This window comes from Diadema setosum, chromosome 7, assembly GCF_964275005.1.
Source record: "Diadema setosum chromosome 7, eeDiaSeto1, whole genome shotgun sequence".
Classification (NCBI taxonomy): Eukaryota; Metazoa; Echinodermata; class Echinoidea; order Diadematoida; family Diadematidae; genus Diadema; species Diadema setosum.
This window is the reverse complement of record NC_092691.1, coordinates 20,698,703-20,722,766: the sequence shown is the minus strand read 5'-3', so window position 1 is coordinate 20,722,766 and position 24,064 is coordinate 20,698,703. Positions and strand designations below refer to the sequence as shown.

General features: G+C 38.1%; 1 protein-coding gene across 1 annotated transcript in view; it reads right to left on the bottom strand.

Moving 5' to 3' along the window:
- The window catches only part of LOC140230433 (E3 SUMO-protein ligase PIAS2-like), a 52,768-nt gene that overhangs the window by 18,036 nt on the left and 10,668 nt on the right, over window positions 1–24,064 (bottom strand). Inside the window, exons 2-10 of the mRNA XM_072310586.1 lie at window positions 23,178–23,727; window positions 22,248–22,374; window positions 17,234–17,324; window positions 7,611–7,745; window positions 4,711–4,816; window positions 3,624–3,792; window positions 2,911–2,976; window positions 1,743–1,888; window positions 421–838 (exon numbers count right to left, since the gene is read on the bottom strand). Of these exons, the coding sequence (XP_072166687.1) occupies window positions 421–838; window positions 1,743–1,888; window positions 2,911–2,976; window positions 3,624–3,792; window positions 4,711–4,816; window positions 7,611–7,745; window positions 17,234–17,324; window positions 22,248–22,374; window positions 23,178–23,727 (1,808 nt within the window). The remainder of the gene's footprint in view (window positions 1–420; window positions 839–1,742; window positions 1,889–2,910; window positions 2,977–3,623; window positions 3,793–4,710; window positions 4,817–7,610; window positions 7,746–17,233; window positions 17,325–22,247; window positions 22,375–23,177; window positions 23,728–24,064) is intronic.

Sequence of the window (24,064 nt, the reverse complement as noted above, 5' to 3'; positions counted from 1 at the left end):
CTGAGACAGCATCTCACCGTACACTATTGAAATGGCACCAACTTTCTGGCTTGCCTTTGAATGCAGAAAGCTACATGTGCCTCTTCTATCAAAAGGAAAAGGAACAATCATTCCATCAGCTACATCTCGTTTCGCAGCTCTAGTGCTGGTGACAAGAATGATGTCAATGCTATTTTGTGGATTAGCAACTCTCATCAGTGTGAATAGGGACTGTATCTGTTATTGTTGTAAGGCCCGTGCCGCATTGGCGAGAAATTGAGTGGGACCTGATGGCCCATGTCCCCTAGGTCAATGAAGTCTTCATGGATGCTACTGGTCCCCTGTGGCGTGTCAGACCCGTTAGTCTCATACGTGTAGTGCCAGTTTCTACTGAGTGTCTGATCTGGTCTATAGGAAAGATTGAATGGAAAGTCAACGCACCCTTTCGATGTTGGTGTAGGGAGTATGGGCAAGGGCGGCATGTGGGGCGTCTCCCGGCCCCGCTCAACGCGATTGCTCCCGTGGTCGGCGCTGGTCGTCATGGTTGGCATGGCCTCGCTGATGTCGTCATCGTCGTCGTCATCGTCGTTGATGCGCTGCTCCACCCTGGAGGCATAATTCTGTACCGCCGTGTCGTCATCCAGGTCGGCATCCTCCAAGTCCTCCTCCACCTCGGCATCCTTGTCGCTGTCGATCTTCTGGGGTTCTTGCTGCTGCTGGGCAGGAGCTGGCTGGATTGGCTGGACTGGGGTGTCATCGTCATCGTCGTCATCATCATCATCTTCCTCCTCTGAGCTGCTTAATGTCAGGTCGATGACCACTTCTTTTGATTTCTTGCTGGGTGTTGATTGTGAGGATGCTATGAAAGTAAATAAAAAGATATACAAAAGTATATTGCACAATGGCAGCAGAAAGAAACATGCCAAACACAAGCTTCCACATACATTTCACTTCAACATCTAGTTCTAAACAGAGCCTTTTGATGTTTCAGACATGAAAACCAGAATCAATTACGTTAATTTGAACACAATCTTGCAGTGAAGTATGTGATCATGCAAATGGGCTTCATCTCTAGGCAGTGCATTTAACAATGCATGTGACATTAGCACACACGCCTATGTACTTCTGGAACTACTATACATCATATTTTTCATGTAACAAGGCTTGTATGACCATTTCACAAAGGTTAAGTCTGCGATCTACAACTACAGGACAGAACAAGAAAGAGATATTTTTCCTTTTAACGAAGTAGAGTACGAGGTTTCACACCTTGAAATTGATATACATTGAACTCTGTTGCAGGAGGTAATATTTTGGCATGCTGTCAATTTTGTCAATACCAGTTTACTAGCAAAATTTGCTAATACAGAACAACTAACTGCAAGAAATAAGCTTTATCGTCGCTGGGCCAACAAGACCTCATATCTACAAAATGTCGAATGTTCAAGAGAGCCCAAAAACATAGCCGCCAAAGCACTATAGCAAATTGGATAGCCTTTCCTTTGACATGTTGTGGTGGCTTCATTTTTAGGGTAAGAGGGTTAGGATTTGGCAGGGCACCACATAACCACTTATTTGACCATTAATAATTAAAAAAAAAAAGTCATTTTCACCAAAATTTGAGATGCAAACCCAGCGACGTTATGCAGCATAAAAATATCAAATGATGCAAATCCATGCTGACAAGGACTCCCCTCCCCCCCCCCACCCCCCCCCCCCCCCAAGAGAAAAAATGAGGAAAAAATTGGAGATATTTCACTCACAGTGGCCACCCTTTGAAGAGTTTGAAGGTGAGGAGAGGATGTGAGATGGCTTCTCCTGCTTGGGTCCCAGAGGTGTCCAGGAGCCATCTTCTACAAAGATGATCTCATTGCTCTCTGGTGGATTACGCAAGATCTCCAGGAAGAGTCTGTTGATGAACAAGCGAGCTCATTAGTGTCCTCACCTTGAAGCAAGTCTGAAGGATCCATGTCATCATTACATGTATCTTTTTTTCTTTTCTTTTGTCTTATCAGTGTCCTTACATGGAGTGACAGTAACATCAGTCCTGGGCAAAATGAATCCTACCCACTGTGATCAATTACAATGTATACATAATCTGTTTGAATTGTCAACCTCAATAGTGTAATGAACATAGAGGGGGAATAATTCCACTTATTCATGTAAGTAGTATTTTTTACCCAAGGTAGACTTGTAAGTGGTGTATACACTGTTATTCTTGGACGCCCTGTAACATGGGAACAATTAATTCAGCATACTGGTATACAAAAATAACAAATCAAGAACTTCCAGGTTTACATAACAATATACATATCATGGTAAAATTGTTTCTTAGTAATGCAAAGTACTGTATACAGCGAATATTTCGCGAGATTTTTATTTTCGCGGGTCAGGTGCTATTCGCAAATTTAAAAACACACTAAATTATTGACTCTGATCCCGATATGAATGAGACGTACACTTATACATTTCTCCGTTCAGACAAGTACTCCACGATCGCAAATTTAACCACTCATGAAATCATCGGGAAGTCCCAATTCGCGAAAATTTAGACTCGCGGTATATATGGCGTATACAGGAAGTCATTGAAAACATAAATGCATTATCATGACTATACAGGTAAAACTGACTTTAAAGGGCGCAATCCATACCAAGAAAGATGGGCTCTTTCAGCATGCAATGAGTTAGAACTTTGACACTGCTACATGATACTCTTTACAACCTACTCTTACAAATGGATCTAACCAGCTGAAACATCTCATTATAACAGAAATGCAAATACAGAATCAAGTGGCCCGACGTGGCAACTACTGGTCATCCCAAGAGTATAATACTGCATTACATTTGCCTTAGCTTCTCACTGAAGTCATGAATTCAGTGACGGCGACCAATTCATTGATAACATGTAACCGACAATGAGAGTCTTCATACCCGTCAATTACTAATGAGTCAAACGGAGCTTTCTTGTCGCATACAGGACATATCCACGTTGGCTTCCTGCAATACAAATGAAAATGTGCAAACAGACAATAGCATGGCAATTTCATTTCATAAGTTAGGGCACAGTTAATCACTAAACAACGAATGTCTTTAGGCTGTACAACACAAAGGTGTTAACAATAATCCAATACTGTTAAGGGCAGAAATTTACAGAGACAGAATGCAGAGACATTTTTTTTTCTTTTACTTCATCCAGCGCAAGAAAATTTGTGTGTTATTAATTTCACTGACTCTTGATACTTTACTGTTTTGATAGTACAAATTCACAGAAATTTCCACCCTTGTTCTAGGTTTAAGGTAGTTGGTACATGTATAGCACATCTTAAAATGTAACAATGGCTTTTGTTATTCTTATTCATTACTAGACCAGTATAGTTCAAGAAAGTTAGGGTGAAAAAAGGTAGGAAAAATTTTGCATCATTAACTTACTAATTTATAATGTAGAACTTGCAGCATGATCTCCAACTTAATTTTTCTTTGTTGTTGGCCACGGCTAGCAAAATACAGTCACAGAATGCAAGCACAAAGATGCGCGCACACACACACACACACACACACATCTGCAGAGAGAGAGAGAACAAAGTGTGGCAGGGAGGCAAGTTCTGGGAATCACTTTGTTCCAAAATCAGTTAGAAGTCGCTCACCTTTCATTCATCTGGATGTAGAGTGAAGCGTCAAAACACTGGAGATGCGTGCAGGTCACCGGTCGGCATGGCACCGACATCCGCATCTTGCCCAGAGGGCATATGAGGGAGACACGTAGACTGGTGGTGGCGATCTCACTGTCTGGGTCATGGGACAGTTTTTCCTTGACTGCAAGAGATGGACGACATTGCACAATCACTTGTGAACTTCTTGCAACTCAGTGAATGACATGGTATTGAATACTGGCATCTACAGAAATGTTGTATATATGTCATTTGGGCTCATGTTAATAACTGGGGTCCATTTCATGAAATCATCACATAAAAGTCTTTACATAAACCTCAGAATGGCCGAAGTTGCTCATATGCAGCTATGTAGAAAAGTGAAGTCTCTCTTAAGTGTGTCTTCTGATGAGCAAAAAGTCTCTTATAAGACTTTCAGGAAATGGACCCATGGTATTCATCACTTATCTGGATGTCATGAATTTGTCAGTTCATGTGAAAATTTGTTAATTCATGTAAGAACAGTCCATCTCAACTGGGCGTACACTGTAGCTTCAATCACCCCTTGGCATGCAAGATATTGTCAGTTGGATAACTGAGGAGTGCAGCGCTGATTTCATGTTTGCACATATTTCTGAACAGGATCTACTTTTGTTTTATATGCTTTATCGGTATGTGAAATTTCATATCGTTTAATAATTAAATAAGCAAAATATAGCCGATATTATGTAAGCTTTCAAAATGAATCTTCTGATTGCTCAGAAAGATGGCAGCATCGAACCCCGATCATCAAAGGCACAAATGTACCTGTTGAATTCTTTTGTACATCCACAGAAAACTGACAGCTGTTTAAGTACAGCCAGTTTTAACTCAATCTCTCTAACCTCCTTGATGTAACACTATCATTGTGACTGAATTGAAGTACCATCTTACTGGAGGTATCAAATTATTTGTACTCTCAATTCAACTGTAGAGGCAACATGGTTCCAGAGTGTTGAGTGTTTCTTGAATTGATCAGGCATGCTACACAGACTGTCAAAAAATGTGAGCATCTGGCAGTGCCTGACATTTCCTCTCTACTTACTCAGGGCTCTTGAATGATCTGGATTGCGAATGTTTCGGCTGCGCAGCCTGTGGAGGAGTATTTCTGAGTTCAGCTGCCTCACCAGGTACACGGACAGGCAGTAAGACTGCAAGACAGAATAGACAGAAAAAACATACATGACCATGCAAAATCAAATAATACCTGAGGATTCTTAACGCTTCGAATGCTGCAGACTTGCTGCAAGATTTGTAACGTTTGAAATAGGCCTGTAAAAGTGGAAATAATTGCACTATGAACTTTTTGCCCTTGGCCAAGTATGATGAACGTAGCATATTTGTGATTTGTCAGTCACAACATTTGAGCAAGCACTTCAAACAGCTCACCACTGCTATAGCAGTTATGAGCTTTGGTAGCACATAAATGGTGACTGGTCCATATCACAAATTTGCACGCTGTTTATACTTTCAGCCAAGTTTCATGCTGCACAAAATGTGCAAAATATCCTACACCATCAAAAAAAAAAAAAAAAAATTCTCCTTATCACATGACAGGTGCAGTAATATATGGTTGGTTGCACAATATTCATAACCAGTAACTTCAAATAATTGTTCAAAAGATGCATAGACTACTTTCCCCTTTCACACCTGCTTACTCTGACAGGTTGAATGAAAGAATAATAATTTCGGTACTCTGTTCACAAGCATCATACTTCTCTACTCCAAGACATTTAGATAACTTACTCCATGAAATTTACACTGTTTTTAGAGCATTATGAAATAGAATTTTGCTGTTAACACCAGGATGGTCTGCACGGGTATTACAGCATGATATCACACATGCCAAAAATTTACATGCGACACCCTAAAAAATGTGTCACACTCCATGCCAAAAACTGTATGACATGCTAAAATATCAGAAAATGAGCAGAATGCTTCTCAAAACTTAATCTAAATGTGGCTGATGATTCTTATCCTTGGATTAGAGTTTATTCGCTTTACTCAAATTTCAAAATAAAACAAAGACAGTAGCAGAGAACATCTAGAAGCAAAGAGCTAAGGAACTTTGTGCTTTGTGCACATACATTCATGCACAGTATCAAATTGTTGTTTGTTTGTTTTTTGTCTTCCATGACACATGCTATAATTTCAAATTGCAGACCACTTGAGTGAGAATGACTATGATGGAATTAGCTCATGAGTTCTACAAGATTTCACACTGATTACAAAGACCTACCATACACACACTCAATACAATCTTTTCTCAACAGCATCAGTCTACGGCAGACCTATTAACATTTGCATAATGCATACGCTATACATTTACCAAGTCTAATTTTTCATGAATCGGGACTTTCCAACAATTTCACAAGTGGTAAATTTGTGATCGTGGAGTGCAGTAATTCTGCAGATCAGAGTTAAAAATATTTTTGTATGTTGTTCAGTTTGCAAATAGCACTCAACTCACAAAATTTGGGAAAATATAAACCCTACATAATATACGGTGTACACAATTTTATCTAAATCAAGGTAGTTACAAAGAGCAATCAGGGAGATACAGTACTTTGGCATTGCATACATTTCAGTGGGCATTCCTAAATCAGGGGACATTTATATTCTCTTGCTACAAAATGATGAGATACCTCAGTTTACAGTGAGAATCCTGCAGAATTAGGCTGACTTGGCAGCTCTCGTCTAAGGGCTAAATGAATTTTTGTGTTCCACATACAGGAAAACAAAGAAATTAATCAATGATTAAGACTGTCTAGAAGTGCACAAAATCAATTTATCAACTTTGATGTCTGTTTATTATCTAAGGATCAGCCCTAACATATTCACCTTCCTCCCAATGTTTCTCTGTACTGTTTAGCCATGCCTTCATTTTGGCTGTCACATTCTTGTGAACAGATTGGAATTGATGAAATAAAGCTCATTATCAAAATCATATTCTTCCCTTCTTTAGCCAGAGTTACAGAACATTCCCTATGAACACTTCCAACCCCTAGAAAGCCACAATAGAATTTCAGTCATGGACGAGTCAAGGTTGCCATTTTCGCACTGTATTAAAGTTATACCAGCAGTAAACTTCACAACAGCTTCTAACAATGATCACACAAGATATTCCATCAACCTTTATACCCTCCCCCCTCTGGTGGCCCCTCTCCAATGAATAGTAAAGAAAAAAAATAACCAACTGTTGCATGTCTCTGAGTGACAGAAAAAAACAACAACCCAAATCCAACTCTTACACATGCAAAATGAATAGACTGACATGTTATTTATGCAACCATAATAAAGCTACTAAGTTCTGGGGGAATTTAGTTTACAAATCACTGTAGTGTCATAATTTCAAACTGGCAACACTGACTTTAACTGCATATTCTATACTGAAGATCAGATGGAAATTGTTATAATCATCAAATCGTGACAAAATCACACAGAAAAACCCAATTTCAATCTTCTTAAATGTGTTGCAAATTTAAGGACCATCATAAATTGTGATGGGGGGGGGGGGGGGCAGAGCAAAATGGTATAGCATTATTTACAACCATAAAAGTGTAAAACAGGATATATCTGCAGCACAGAATTTTTGTGAATTGGAGCCGATGGCTTTTTTCGCCTCACGAAATTTTCACGAATTGCCACTGGCATTCGATGCGTATAGTGCAGACAAGAACTTTTGCATACATTTTAATTTCGCGAATCTTTGCTCTAGCGAAATTCACAAAATTAAAATGCACACGAACATTCCTCATTTTACAGTAGGCTTCAAATAAAAGAATCTATTCTACGATACGAAATAGCAAATAAATGCTAAAAATGGAAATAAAAAGATATGTACAGCAGCAGGAACACAGAAGTGTGATTCTGAGGACTTGGGTTACAGAGGGTCTTCCCCTGTTGTAACATGCTAGTTTTAAACATTCTCATTTCACTACCTACCCTTCCGATTTCGGGAATCCACTGGACTTCAATGTAGTTTGGCATGGTTGCATTGAGTCGGGTGAGTTGGGTGATGTTGATTGGCCGCCCTGGCCTCTTGACTTCCACACCGGGCTTGTTCTGTGGAAAACATGGCTGCAGTAGGTGGAAACAGGGTGAAGGATATAAATGAGCGATTAGCATCTGCAACAATGTGAGTTCAGTTTTAACACTTAAAGTAATCCTTCCCATAAATACATGTATTGCCTCAATGAATTCAAAAGTAATGTTGTTGCACGAAGTATCATCTTTTCGTCATGAAACTGGCGCCACTTACATAAAGGTCATTAAATCCATCAGAAATAAACTTTTAAACATTGGCTAGCTTGAAAGAGAGACAAGAAATTTAATCTTAAGAGAATGCATTGCCAATTTAAGAATCAGTCTTAAAGGACAAGTTTACCTTCTTAATATCGGAAAATCGGACAATCTGTTTAAAAGTTGAGATTTTTATCTTTTTTTTAAAATTTCAATGCTGCCATTGCTGGATGAGAAGACTACTACAGCTTGTGATGTCACCTGCATAGAACGATATCACAAAATTATGAAAAAAATTCAAAATATGTCTACTTTTCTGGCTTAATAAAAAAGCACTCGACTTGCCTCTTTCAGAAGGCAGGGGGTATTATTATCCTTAGCATATGCCAGTAACAAGTCAAAGGAATGTGTACTTTAAAAAAAGAAAACATGAAACTTTGCGGAATCCTGTTTATATTTTCCCTATATTGTTTACACATTTGACATTATACACCATAGTAGTCTTCTCATCCAGCAGTGACTGTGCAGAAAATTTCAAAACTTTCGAACAGATTGTCAAATCTTCCTCAAACTTTCACTGATGTATTCTGCTGATATTGCTGCATTCACTTACATAATCCACATGTATACAAAGGTGAACTTGTCCTTTAAATATAGCAATCATTAGAAAGTTTTTAAAAATTCTGCAACAAAACAAATGATCATAATTCATATGAACAACAGCAGGCTCAAATAGCTAAGAAGTACAAAAACCACAACTGAACAGCAAAGATTTTACAAAGATACATTACTTAACCAAAGAAATGTAATTTCTGGGATTTGATGAGTTAAGAAAAAACAAACAAACATGGTTTCCTTACATACTTCAATTCTTTTCACTTCATGTCTGCTATTTACAGTATGTGCTTGATCATGCATTTTTACTAGTAGGCCTACTATGACCTTCCAATATTGTCCATCTACCGTGTGTGCTTTGTGTGATGTGCATGAACTTCATGGTACACGTTGCTCTGTATGCTGGATGCAGTATGCATTTGCTTGAGAAGCAGAGGGATGTGAAAATACTACAAATTTTCTCTGTTTTTTTTTTTTTTTTTATTGGGGGGGGGGGGGATGGAAGCGGCCATGACAGGTAACATCATTGGGTAAAGTCAAATCTCCAATTTAAAATAATGGAAAATAGGAAAATTTGCTCTTCTTTCAATTAAGACAATCATTACCAAAACATTCAAACAACTACAAGAAGGCTTTTCCACCATGAAATGCAGAGAAAAGCGATTTTCATCCATGGAGAAGAGTTTAATATGTTGGGGCTCTGTTTAAAAACAGACACCACATGTACTACTGATCAAATCATTCAGCACTTATACAGTTCTCAACCAGTTAACGATCGTAACTAGGATTAGCAGAGAATCCTACTTTTTCACTGGCAGCCATACATGTACTACCAATGTTACAATTTGTTATTCTAAACATTTGTTATTCTGAATGTTCATTAAGTATACCCCTTCATTTTGTTTTTGGATTAACGAAGCTTCGGAATAACAAACCTTACTTCATTTTCAACGAACCTTCTGAAAAACAAACCTTGAATCATTTTCAGAATTACAAACCATCAGAACAACAAACCTTCAGACTAATACACAAATGTTCGGACTGATGAACCCTATTTTTATTTTCAGATGAACAAACAAATACTTTAATACTATGTACAAAGTGTAGGTATATAGAATTTGCGTGTTTCGGAATAACGAACCTTCGGAATAACAAACCTTATTTCAGTTCATTTTCGGATTATTGAACCTTTGAAACACTTGTAACAAACATCATCCACCATACTGTGTCCTCAACAAGGCTCAGTGTCATAAAGCTTTCAAATATGATGTACATCGCATCTTTGACAGACTACCAAAACTTTATTCATAGAAGCTGTACTATTTTGAGGCTGTCAAGTGACATTCTGATAGTGATACTTACAAACTTCCAAGAAAAGTGGGAATCCCCGCATGAACCTAACTGAGAATTAGAAGACAACACTAGTGAATGTCCCTCCCTCTAGCCAGAATCAAGAGTAACGGGACAATACCCTCTGTAGTCACATTGAGGTTATACATAGCAATATTATTCATACTCTACACAAAAGAAGTGTATTAATATCTGTCAGGTTTGTTATGACAGATGACAACCGCAAAATATTCTCTTGCGCATTAAACAATGGCATGAAAGTGTAAACTTTATAGTACAGTGTATATCTATATGACACAAACAAAGGACAGTGTGGCAAGTTACAGCTAAAAATTACAGTTAGGAGATAAAGCCAACATTCAAACAGTGAGAACTTCCTCATCATTGGTCGAATTTCACTCAGTTTTCCTTTATTCTGACACTTATCAAAGCACAACAAAAAATTATGTGCAGCAGAGCAGTTTAAACTTGTGTTTGCTTTGCTGTTCAGTTTATGGATTTCTCTCTTTTTTTTTCTCTTTTTTTTTTTTTTTTGGGGGGGGGTCAAATGTTAATCCATTCAAAGGTACAAAGTCCACATGTACAGGCTGGAGCCACAGAGGCCACAATGTACCATTACAGACTGACTACACTTTCCTCTAAAGAATGACTTTAAGGAATGTACATCAGTAGGCATGAATGACATACTACAGTGTACTGTAGCCCCACCCCCTGTAAAAAACAAACAAACAAACAACAACAACAACAACAACAACAACAACAACAACAAAGAGAACAACAACAAAATAAAACAAAAACAATTCACTCCTGTATAACATAGGACTGGGACCAGATTGTGTACAAAGCCCTTGCTGCCATTAATATTACAATGCTCACTCGGCACTGCAGTACTAACCAATCAGTTTTCTACACGTTCCTTGCTGCTGTAGTACAAAATGTAGCTTTAGTATGTTTTTGTTACTACTGACAACACATATTCACAGCGCTGCCAACATTGGAAACTAGTTGAGAGTGAGACTCCCATAGGCCAATGCTGTAATTTAGGAGTCAAAATGAGTGAGATCAATAGAAATGCATGCAAATGAAATAAAGTTTTAGAGTGAGAAAGGACCAAAATGAGTGAGTCTCACTCTCAATGAGTGAGAGTTGGCAGCCCTGTATTCAACAGGCATAAAATCTCTGTGAATGACATGATCTTGTGACAAGCAGGAGACTGAAACCAGAACTGTTGCTACGATAAAATTCAAAAAGGTTCCTGTTCAGCCAGGAGTGAACAATATTATTGTTTACTGTTATTTCACTGTCTACCCAGCAATGTAAAGCACAGCACTCCCACGTCATGTTTAACTATTGCATCTTATTCCATATCTTCAATCCCACACCCACATAAGCAATAATAATCATGATGATATATCAAAACTTATTCAAACCGAAAGTGATACATTATTTCCTTGCAATGATTGAATAATAATAATGATAATAATATAGGTGTGAATCATTGACTTTACCATTCAAAAGCATCACTAAGTAATAAAAGTCTCAATATATCATGATCTTTTGTTTTTGTCTTTTAAACACTGTGCAATGTATGTAATAGGTACAGTATATATTTGGAGATTTAAAGATTGTATAACTGGAGTGTGTATACGTATGCAAATGCATGAACATTACAAACATATAAGTCTTGCTCAGGCAACGGTTTTAGCAAACAAATCTTTATGCATGTTGACAAAGAGCTATTTATAACATTGAAGCCAAGAAACACTAGATATTATACACAAGACACAAATACATACAAGTACACACGCATACACAAACACATGAAGACAGCTATTATGCATGTATACACAACCATACACAACAATGATTGCAATGCTGTGATATGACCACTGCTGCCTCTTCCATACACACAAATGATACACAGATATCGTATAATACACACACAAAGACATTTCCATACAGATACAGTGTGTGTGTGTGTGTGTGTGTGTGTCTGTGTGTACAATACAATATAGAAGTGAATGCCATTTATACATCCGGGCACAGTGTAACTGCAGTGCTTATACAATGTTGTGTGTCTTTGTGTGTATGTTGTGTATCTGTGCATGCTAACATGTGTTTTGCATGCACTGTGAGTGTGTGTGTGGTTGTGTGTCTTGTGTGCATGTTTCTGTGTGTGTGTGTGTGTATGTGTGTTTGTGTGTATGTGCGTGTGTGTGTGTGTGTGTGTGTTTGCTTATGCACTGCTCTGTGTGTGTTTGGAAGGTAACTTGAAATACAAATCCCTTATTAAAGGGAGGGATAACAGGGCATGCCCTAAGCACCTTCTTAACCCCAGCACTTATTTACAATGTAGTACTACATGGCAAGTAATCACAATATTTTGCAATATATCGGTTCGCAAGGAGTACTTTATACACCATAACAGCGAGTCTAAATTTTTGCAAATAGTGACTTCGCAACGATTTCGCGAGTGGTTAAGTTCGCGATCGTGGAGTACTGTACTGAGCGGAGAAATGTATAATGTGTGCGCCACATTCATATCTAGATCAGAGTTATTATTTTTGAGTGTCTTTATTCGCGAATATCACCTGACTTACGAAATTCGCGAAAATAAAAATCTCACGAAATATTTGCCGTATTCAGTACATGTCTTTGGGGTATTAGAATACTGAGAAAGCTGTTATTTTCACTTAAGTTTAATTCTTACCTCTGCCAAGGGAGGAGGTTATGTTTTCATTACCATTGGTTTATTTGTTTGTTGGTTTGTTTGTTTGTCTGTCTGTGCGCAAAATAACTCAAAGTTGAAAACTGATTCAGATGAAAATTGCAGGAAAGGTTGGCAATGTAACAAGTAACAGATGATCAAATTTTGGTAGTGATCCAGAAATTTTTATAGATTTTATGAAGGATTTTCGATATTTTGGCAGGATGAGTCAATGAACTTTGGAGTTCAAGCTGCGCATTTTTGAGGTTTTCATACACGCACTGAAATGCGCCCTATAGTTTCTGCTAAGGCGAGGCGCACTGAGTTGAAAACTGATTCAGATGAAAATTGCAGGAAAGTTTGGCAATGTAACAAGTAACAGATGATCAAATTTTGGTAGTGATCCAGAAATTTTTTATAGATTTTATGAAGGATTTTCGATATTTTGGCAGGGAGGGTCAATGTACTTTGGAGTTCAAGCTGCGCATTTTTGAGGTTTTCATACATGCACTGAAATGCGCCCTATAGTTTCTGCTAAGCGCGCTGAGTTGAAAACTGATTCAGATGAAAATTGCAGGAAAGGTTGGCAATGTAACAAGTAACAGATGATCAAATTTTGGTAGTGATCCAGAAATTTTTATAGATTTTATGAAGGATTTTCGATATTCTGGCAGGATGGGTCAATGAACTTTGGAGTTCAAGCTGCCCATTTTTGAGGTTTTCATACACGCACTGAAATGCGCCCTATAGTTTCTGCTAAGGCGAGGCGCGCTGAGTTGAAAACTGATTCAGATGAAAAATGCAGGAAAGGTTGGCAATGTAACAAGTAACAGATGATCAAATTTTGGTAGTGATCCAGAAATTTTTATAGATTTTATGAAGGATTTTCGATATTTTGGCAGGGAGGGTCAATGAACTTTGGAGTTCAAGCTGCGCATTTTTGAGGTTTTCATACGCGCACTGAAATGCGCCCTATAGTTTCTGCTAAGACGAGGCGCGCTGCGCAGCTGGAAGTTGATGACATAACAAAAGGCTTCTATATTGCGAAATTGGGTGATTTTCAGCATGCATGTATATGTTTGGGTTGAAATCACTGATCTCTATGGAAGGACAAGATCATCGGTGGAAATTAGCTGCTTGGTTGAGGTCCGCGCTCTCAGAGTGCTTCTCTAGTTAAGAATTTTACAAATCATTGTTGGGCTGTGGATTTAAAAACATGCAAAAATATAGCAAATGGACATGTATTACTGCAATTATGATAGCCTCGGTGTCAAATCGCGAAAACAACATCTCATGAAAATGTCTGTGACCTCCTCATTAAAGATCTGTTCGCAATAATAACAGCTTTTACAATAAGACAAGAACATCAGTAAAGTAAGAACACCATAAACTTTGTGGTGGGTATACTTTCGCAAGTCAAGTGGATTTTGCAAAAGTAGCAATATGCTAATATATCACCTCCCAGAAATACAATGCATACTCTTTCAATGGTGAGAAATCTGCAACTCTCCTTCCTACTACGGGATAAAAATTTAGTTTTATGTTTTGTCACTATGGTTCTTGATGACAAATTTAACCCTTGCTAAATTATCTTACAAGTCCTGATCTGTGACATATCGTAGTTCTTGTTCATGTCAGAATTAAAAAAAAAAAGAAAAAAATCACTGCAACTTACTTTTGCACTGGACAATGACTAAAATTCAGAGCAACTTGACATTTTGGCCTTTAAAGGTATTAGCCCACATTTGTAAACCTGCATTAATTGGTCTCATAGTTAGCATGGAGTTTGGGTATGATTGCAGTAACACCTGTGCAAAATTTCGTTCCAATTAGTCCATTACTCTCATAAAAATGAATGAAAATGCACCGTATGCATGCGTATAACGCTCGCTAGCTCCGGTCCACGTACGTACTACATGCACGCGATACATGTGTAAGTTACATGTACGTAGCTAGCCCGCGCTCGTAATTCGATTTTGGGTCGGGTTGACCTGGTTTGAAAATTGATTTTAAAACGATGATTTTCTCTCTTTTATCGAATGGTATGGACAAAGAGCAACAGGTGAAGTATGTTACTGTTATAACTTGTACTTGAAGTCATATTGGACCTGTTTTATGCAGTTTTGATTTTCGCGGGTTTGCAAATGTGGGCTAGTACCTCTAAAGTATGGTGAACGAGAAAAAAAGGACGATATTCATAAACAAGGTGATTTATACATTCCTGGAAAGCTTAATTCTCTAGGAATATGAATAATTAACTTTCAGAAGGTAAAAACGTCTCCAGAACGATAGAGAGATGGTGTTTTAAGACTCTTTTTAGACCACCAGAACCCGATCTGACGGCGAAATTTTGTTGACCAAAATTATGACGTCATGAAATGTGCGCTGTGCTACCACTCCATCCACACAGTGGGCTCCGTCTATGGAGGGCCGTTGCGGACGTGGTTCGTTTGGGGCATACGTATGGAGAGGCAGTGTGCCCGTTTCCATGTATGTACCAAACGAGTTGTGTTCTCGGCGGCCATCCATATCCGTCGCCTCTCAATCGCTTCTTCTACCGCTCTGACTTTGCCACTGTCACTATCAGTGTCATTGTCACTGTCATCACTCAATTCACTCTCGATGTCAAACTCAAAGTCTTTCCGTACACTATAAGGGAAATTTGGACGTTTTAATGTCTCAGCCGAGAAAGCAGAGGCGACTAAAGACAGGCCAGATACTGCATCCGCCCACCAAGAAATACGTGCTTTATGAATGGGGGCCTCGATGTCCCGCTGCACTCGTAAAGGGTTTTGTTCATTTCGTGACGTCATATTTTAGGGCTCGAAAAAGACAGCTGTTCCGGGGCTAATATCAGTGAAGCAAATCAGTCAGTTTTAACTCGCGATTTCTCAGTGGCGCGAATATCTTTTAATAAGTCACATTAATTATCTGTTTTAGGAGACATTTCCCTCTGCTTTGACACCTTTTTTAATATGATTTTCTTGATTTTGATGTCTCGTTCACCATACTTTAAAGTTGGGGGGGGGGCATTAGTGCCTCAATGGGTCTTTACTGCAATGGCAAATGATTTGACAGATTAAAGGATGATTTGGTTCATTCATTCACTCTTTTCACACTACACTATCTCTCATCATCTAACATCCTTCATCGCCAATCACCATTTCACATCACACTTGATGATCATATTACCATCGAGCCAGAGACAAGGAGTACTGTTGACATCCGAGATCCAACATGAATTTAAGGCACTCTTCACCCCCATGGTGTAATAACTTATACTATCTATTCTCATGCAGAAAGAAGGGGGTGGAATTTTCCATAATATGTTGTTTTGGACGGCTGTGACACATATTTTGATATCATATTCGTAACTTAATCTCTTTTGCAATAGGTTCTGCTGTGAGAGTGGAGTAGACTTTCTTGTGTAGGTTATTTATAACTCGTATCATTTATGTCAGTATACAGCATAGTATGCGCTCAAATCACAAAATATACCGGTATTCTAAACTATTTGACCTGTAATCACAAAGATGGTTTACATTACAAAGTCCATGGTTTATGCACATTACTTCGGCGTCAAGGCGCGTGACAGATTGCTTACGCCCCCACACTGCATGTTGATAAGTGTATGAGAAAGGTACAGCTATACTTTCATGCTTAATTTAGTACATGGACTAAATTTAAACAAACTTTGGAATACAAAGCTTTGTGTGTGCGTGGCAGAAATTGCATGTGGAAGATATATACACAGAGTATGAATGATTTCTGCAAAAGATGGTCAGCCCTGTCAAAGGAAATTCCATATCAATGTGATTTATGATGAAAGTCCAATTAAAGTCTAAATATCAACAATGTGCATTAACTATACAAACTACCAGGCATTGACAAAGAGGCATTTCTATTCAAAAATATCAATCCTTTATAGTGTTTCTACAGAAAAAAAAAATCTTTCAAATGAGCCTTTTGTTTTCTGTGATTCTTAACACATCTTGGAAAATGTGAGTGTCCGTTTCTCTCTGAAATTGACAAAATCAAAAGATTGCTTCTCGTTGTTGTTTTGCTGGTTTTGTAGATTGAATGAGTGTACCATTTTCATCCGATCTTTCTCAAAAGAATATGCAGAAATATTGCCAATCTTATGATCACAGATGACTATTTCTGCTGCAAAAATTCCCTAGTACTTGATATACAGTATGTGCAATACAGTCAACCGAAGTAACAAAAGTGAACTACAGTGTATGGTGATCTTATCTTTTCTTCATCTTCTTCTTCTTCTTTTTTTCTTTTTTTTTTTGTCACAAAGTGTGCCTGTTTGGGCAGACACTCCAGTAGATGTGTACATGTTCCATTGTGTTTATCAATTGTCTAAAGTAATTTCCTATTGCAAGCTGGACATTTTAAAGGCATAACACTGGCGCCAGCTACCAATAAATAGTAACCAGGGAGGATACATTAAGTACTCAGGGCTCACATCTGCCATTAAAATTAATGTTGACCTCATGTGTAACTTACCTGTAAGTACCTGCACAAAATATCAAATGTAAAACGTGGATTAGTAATTACTTTAGCTTTGTAAGTTGGTACACACATTAACAGTGTAAGTTGGTACACACATTAACAGTTCAAGTTGCATCATGATTTCTATACTCACCGGTAGTGTGCAGAGTTTTCCATTGATTTTTACTGTCACACTAGTTGGAATGCGGTCATCTTGTTCACAGCTGGTTTCTGCCAAGCAAAATCTGTTAATGATAAACATACAGAAGTCTTGCATGATCTTTCAATCACAGAGATTAAGTTTGTTTTTCATTTCATTTGTACAATGCCAAAATGTTCAAATTCCTAAAATGAGCTTAACTCTACTTACTGTATAAACTGATATTTTTCGCGAGGGTTTAATTTTTGTGAATTTCGCGAATCACAATTGGACCACGAATATAACATGCAGAAAATGTCACCATGCGCCAAGGTATAAGTGCACTTATGAGGGCCTCCGCGAAAACAAAATCTCACAAAAATGTCTGTGACCTCCTCATTTGCGAAAATATCTGTACAATGTACGCGACACATTCACCCCAGTCTCAAGTCAGACTCACTCCAGACAAGCCAGACTCACTCCAGACTTGTGCTAGAAGCTTTGTGCTGAGACCTTTTAGAGTCCCAATCATCTAGCGTGAACACAGCAAAACCTTTGAAGGTGTTGCATGCTTCAGAGGATTCTAAATGATGTTTCAGAACTAGAAAGTTTTCCCCCAAATTGGTTTGAATCTAGTCAAAATCTGCTCTCAGGTATTTGTGACAAAATCAGTACTGAATTATTCAAAATAGCTCTAGCCACACATTTTAAGAGTTCCAAAAGATAGTACTGTAAACTCCTTACAATGGCTGGTGCATATATCCTGGAAAGATGTCTTTTGCAAATGCTGATTCCCCCCCCCCCCATGTCAGTTTAGCTCAATGCTGACTGCTGACCCTTTCAGTACATATTACATCATTAGTAAACTCATTTATACACTATATCAGCTACAGGGAATAATTGTAATTCTCAAAATTTGATTAGCAGTTTTAATCAATGGAAAAATACTTTAAACACAGTGCTACAGTATGCAGTCCTATGTAAAAAAACAAACAAACTGCTACACGCAGGAAATTTTGTACAGCAGTCATCAAAAATGCATAGATAGCAAAGTATGATGTGATACAACGAAAATTATTCCCTGAGCTACTGTATGTAACACATTTTCTGAAGGAATAAAGCATGAACGCACGTTCTCCCTCTGGGCTTGCCTGCATGATATATCACATTGTGTATACTATCATGCAATTCATTTACACTGCTGTTTTCTACATAGATACACTTGTATTTGAAAAAAAAAAATCATCATCCAATATCAGAGCATATTCTGCCTTGTCTAGAGTGTGCATAAGATGTGCAGAAGTAATCAACTTATTAGTTAACGACAAAAAATTCTCAGCTGTTCCTGCAAAATGCCTGATTCCCCAGATTTCTGTGTGCAATGTGCAAATTCACATTACCATGCTTGTACCAGGGAGGTGGGAAAAGTCTCTCCTCACCCCCCTTGTACAATTACAATATTGTACAAAACATGCAGCAAGTACATGTAGCTTAATAGACTAAAGCAGCTTGTGGGTAATGACTGACAAAATGGTTGAATTTCTTGGGAAGGTAGGTACATTGTAGTTTACTTAAAATTCTGAACAATGACACACACACACACAAGAATGAATTCCTTGGGAGGGAATGTATTTGATCTGTGCAAAATAATAATTACATTGGATGGCCTTCCTTCATGGACTACAAGAAAATATTGGAAGAAGTTTGGGTCTCACAAAGCATGAGTTGAAGATTTGTGCAAAATGTAACCTTTGAGACTGATTAACTATGATGCAGACTGTAACTTAGAAATCATTTTATGCACAATCACCCACCTGGATGAACATTCACTGCAGGTTTCACAGGCATTTAACAATCACGCTAAGAAATCTCCATACAAAAAAAAAAAGAAAAAAAAAAAGAAAAGCTGATTGCAGCATTAACCCGTTGAAGACAAGTCCCAAGAATACTCTGGCAGGTGTCTATGGGAAATGTGTGTTATAGCAAAATCAGCCTGTCCTCAACAGGTTAAATGATGATTAACCAAGTAATCATGAGACATAAAAACACACACCCATTAGGTCTACCCGTAATGATTCATTTCACGAAATGTTGATCTTTTTACATGACAGACTCAAAGAAAGCATTAATACCAGGCATTAATGCATCAAAAAAAGACTTCACACAGGTTTCATTCTGCCTTTCATATTAGCCACTGGGAAAAGTAATAATTACAGATTTCTGACGGATGTAAAATACAACACAGAAGCCAATTTATCTACTGTCCATATCACACACCTGAAAACCTACTTCCAATACTTCCTATGAATAAAACATATTACAAATAAATGACAGAATACAATCAACAGTGATAGTGATGATCATATTCATTATATCTGTATCACATGCAACTGGGTATACCTGCATGCTAGGCTATTTAAAGACAAACATATAATACACACATGCACTGATAAACAGTTATATTTGGTGTTCTGTCCAGTCCACTACTTCGCCAAATAGATCAAACTTGTGACTCATTGGATTAAATCCATCTTGACTACATTACACAGAGTCCCTTTGAGAAAAATGACAAGCAAAATTTTTACTGACTTAGCAAATTCAGGTGGCACTTTCAAGGACATCACTTTAACCTGGCTTGAGTGAACTCAAAAAGTGCAAGTTAAAAAAAAAAAAAACTGCTCACAACTTTTTATGCACGACGGGAGCACTCGGTTACTAAGATCTTAGGCAGTCAGAGTCAGGTACAGATCACATACACAAATAAAACTAATACATCAAACTGTGATTAACAGTTAGCATTATACTGAATGATGTACTCGTATACTATATTTAATTGGAGTCATAGTTGCGTCCAGAGGCATGAATGCATAATGGTGAAATGTAAAGAGCAAAACTGGATATAATGACCCAGACACAAGACTATTCAACTCATCGGCAAAGAGTCAAGCTTACCATGATTATTTCACCAAGCACAATTTGATTCCTACAATAAGTGTGCAAGTAAGTGGAAAATTTCCCCCGACAAATGTGAGCCATATCGATCCGCATGCATAAGAAGAGTAACAATCTACAGATTTTGTGAGAATAGTTTATAATTCTATAAATCCATGGCAATCTTACAGTTTTGAAAGGCCCAAGCTTATTACAAAGTCCCCACTCATGTAAAATGCCTCAATATGGGCAAATTAACCCAGTGACTTCTACTTTTACAGCAGCAGCAGCAGCAGCAAAATAAACAAAAAAGTGACTGAATCATAACTGCAAAATGTAAAATACAATCAAAAAACCCCTAGAGATTAAACAGTAATGAGAAGTAAAAAAAAAAAAAAAAAAAAGGCATTTCACATGAGTGAGAAAAATATACATAAATAAATTATAAAACAAATTATCATTGCTCTCCTTCATTAACATAATATTGCATACAATAAAAGCCACATACACAGTGTACCAGTACTTGATGTATTTTAGGGAATCAAATTTGCATTCAGCAATGCATAGCTAATAACTTACATGAAACAATGACTACGATAGTACCTTTCATCACTTCACTCTATTTCATCGCTCGAGTCAAAGTGACAGAGATTATACTGTATATTTCAAGCACTTGACTGAGCGCAACATGTGGGCATAGTGGATGTTATCCAGCCAACTCACACCCACCTGACCATGAATCCTGTACCACCAGCTAAGGGTCACTTTCCGCCCTTTCAGCTACATGTATGTCACTGAACAAAACACCCACTCACGGCTTTCTGCCACACAGCCACATGGCCATCACTCGTGTTCACTGGCAAGGAGAGTCTTGGCTTCTTATCCAACAAATCGACCAATCACTAACTATTTCCTTTCCAATTTTTCCCTTATGAGCTACCTGCAGTGGTTTCTCACCAAAATCTCCCACCTGTACACTGTATCCCCCAACCAAAACATCACTTCATAGACCAAGTCCACTTCTCTTATTGTATCCCCATGCAGTCAGATCAGTATGATGATACAAAAAAAAAAAAAATGGCTCTTAGAATCTTGGCATTTTCAGACAGTGTGAATGTAAATTAGTATCATTAGTATTATTTTTGTGACCATTGTCACCATCATTATCATTGTTATCACCATCGTCATTATTTAATACTCTCATTACCACTATTACCATCAATATCATATCACTCCACTCCTCCTACTTTTTCTTAACGAACTCCCTTTCTTTAAGAATTAAACACATCAGGGTTCATGGTATGATTGTTCACAAGTAGATATACTAAAAATGTTACATTGTAGTACATGTTTCATGATGAAGAAAGTTAATCATTTCAGGCATATCTTGCAGCCCTCTTTGTCAACAAAAAAAAAAAAAAATTTCTGCGCAAACGATGTCATCTGAAACTGACCACAATTGTAGCTTTCAAGTCTCCAATGGGGTATCACATCCAATTATTAGCTGATATTCAAAATGCCATGACTTTCAAAGTACTTGTCCTAAGGTGTTGCTTAAAACTTCATTGATCTGTTTATATTGATTTCAACTTCCTCCATGAGGGAAACACTAGCAAGCTTAAGATCTGCGACGTGAACACGAATCTAATTAGGCCAAAAATGGTGTTCTGCACATGCATGAAGCAGCTGTTTTCATTATCAAACTTGGGAGGCTGCATCATCTGAACGGTCACGTCGCAGGTCAAAAGCCCGTAGCAACATGCAAAATAATGTGCAATATGAGCAGACAACATGAAATGGCTCTAATCATGTGACAAACTTCTCACAGCTTCAGCCATATGAGGTCACCTAACACAAAACTACACATAGTTTCGCAGAAGTGAGAAATTTCCCGAGCGTAAAAAGGAAGTTTTGCTGGTAATTCTTGAGAAGTTTATGGTCACACTACCCAACTACGTAAAGAAAAATACTGGGTACTGAAACTATACAAACGGTAGTTTTCCGTAGTGCGACAACAGCTGAAGTTTCTAGACTAGTACATGGAGGTCAATGGCACAACTATGCCCCTTTAGTACTAAACGGTATAACTGGTGCTCACCTTAACTGTACTTGTACTGCAAAGTTGCGCGTCCTTGGGTCCTGGGATTCAAGAATTTGTGTGATTTGTGATGGTGTGAGATGGAAGAGAATTGTTTGCTGTGGATCGCGGTACTTCCCAGCAACCACTGAAAAGAATAGGGAGAAAGACAAAAAGAGTGCACACAAAATTACAAATCATGCTAGGAAAAAAAATGTGTGCACATCAATACAAATTTCAAAATATCATCTCACAAAAATGTGCATTTCACAGACACATGCAGTCACAAGTAAATTGCACTGACAAACTAAGTATAAATATGAAATATCATTCACCATCATCACAAAATTCCCATCTTTCTGAATAAGAAACGTTTTTTCCTACGATCTGCTTCTTACATCTTTTCCAGTTCCACAAACGTCGTCAAGTGTGAACTGTGCCTCATTAATGGTGTTAATTTGTAGAACGATTAACACTGTCTTACATATTTGGATGGATCATGCTAGGAAAAAAAATGTGTGCACATCAATACAAATTTCAAAATATCATCTCACAAAAATGTGCATTTCACAGACACATGCAGTCACAAGTAAATTGCACTGACAAACTAAGTATAAATATGAAATATCATTCACCATCATCACAAAATTCCCATCTTTCTGAATAAGAAACGTTTTTTCCTACGATCTGCTTCTTACATCTTTTCCAGTTCCACAAACGTCGTCAAGTGTGAACTGTGCCTCATTAATGGTGTTAATTTGTAGAACGATTAACACTGTCTTACATATTTGGATGGATGGTCTCTTTCATTATTAGGTATCTACATCAACAGGTATTTTCTCGTTGTGGGCAGACTGCAATTGTGACAAGAATCTTGTGCTGTATTAGGACACTTGCTGAAGATTTAATATTTGCCAAGAAATCTCTGAAGAAGCTCGTGGGAACACTTACTCAGAGCCGAGGGCTTGACCAGTTCCGCAAGGATATCAAAGAATGGCAAAACCTTGAGGTTCACATCCGGGTGATATGCCTGGGGTGGACATGAGGCTGACCCAAGGGGAGATAACGAACTATGCGAGTTATGCAGAGAATGCGCATTATGTGAACTATGGGAGGAGTGCGTATTGTGAGAACTGTGGGAGCTGTGCGAATGAGAAATGCTGTGTGAGGAGGTATTGTGGTGGTGCCCTGAGGTGGGCGGAGAGTGTTGTGAATGTCCATGCTGCTGCGTGTACAGAGAGTTCGAACTCAGCGAGTGGCTCGACAACTTGGTCTGCTGCTCCGGCACTATTGACGAGAGATACGTTGGCGGGGCAACCAGTCGCCTCGGGAACCTCCTCCTGTACAAGTCCTTGATTTTGATTTGCACCGGTGTGCTGCAGTTGTTCTTAAGCAGAGACAGTGCTCTTGCTTGCAGTTCATGTTTGCGTCCACTCTTGTTGCGTCCTGCATATCCCAACAGCACTTGCAATTCCGTCACACGGAAGCTCATCACCATATGCTGTCAAGAACACAAGAGAAACAAATAAAGAGATCAGCCTTTCTCATCTTCATTATCATTTAGTAGTGTAACAATGTATTCAAAGACTAACACAATAATTGCTTCTTCCCGAACCACAACCCGGTGATTCACACATCCATCATAAAGAATGAAAATCTCAGAAAAATGCACAGGAGGGAAAACAAGGGTCTTGTATCATCATCCTGATAAATATGACAGACAAAAAACAAAAACAAACAAACAAAAAGAAAAACTTTAACAAATTTAAGGTTTTATCAGTTTTAAGTAAATAATGAATACACTACACTCTCCTACATGTACACTCCTAAAACAGAGT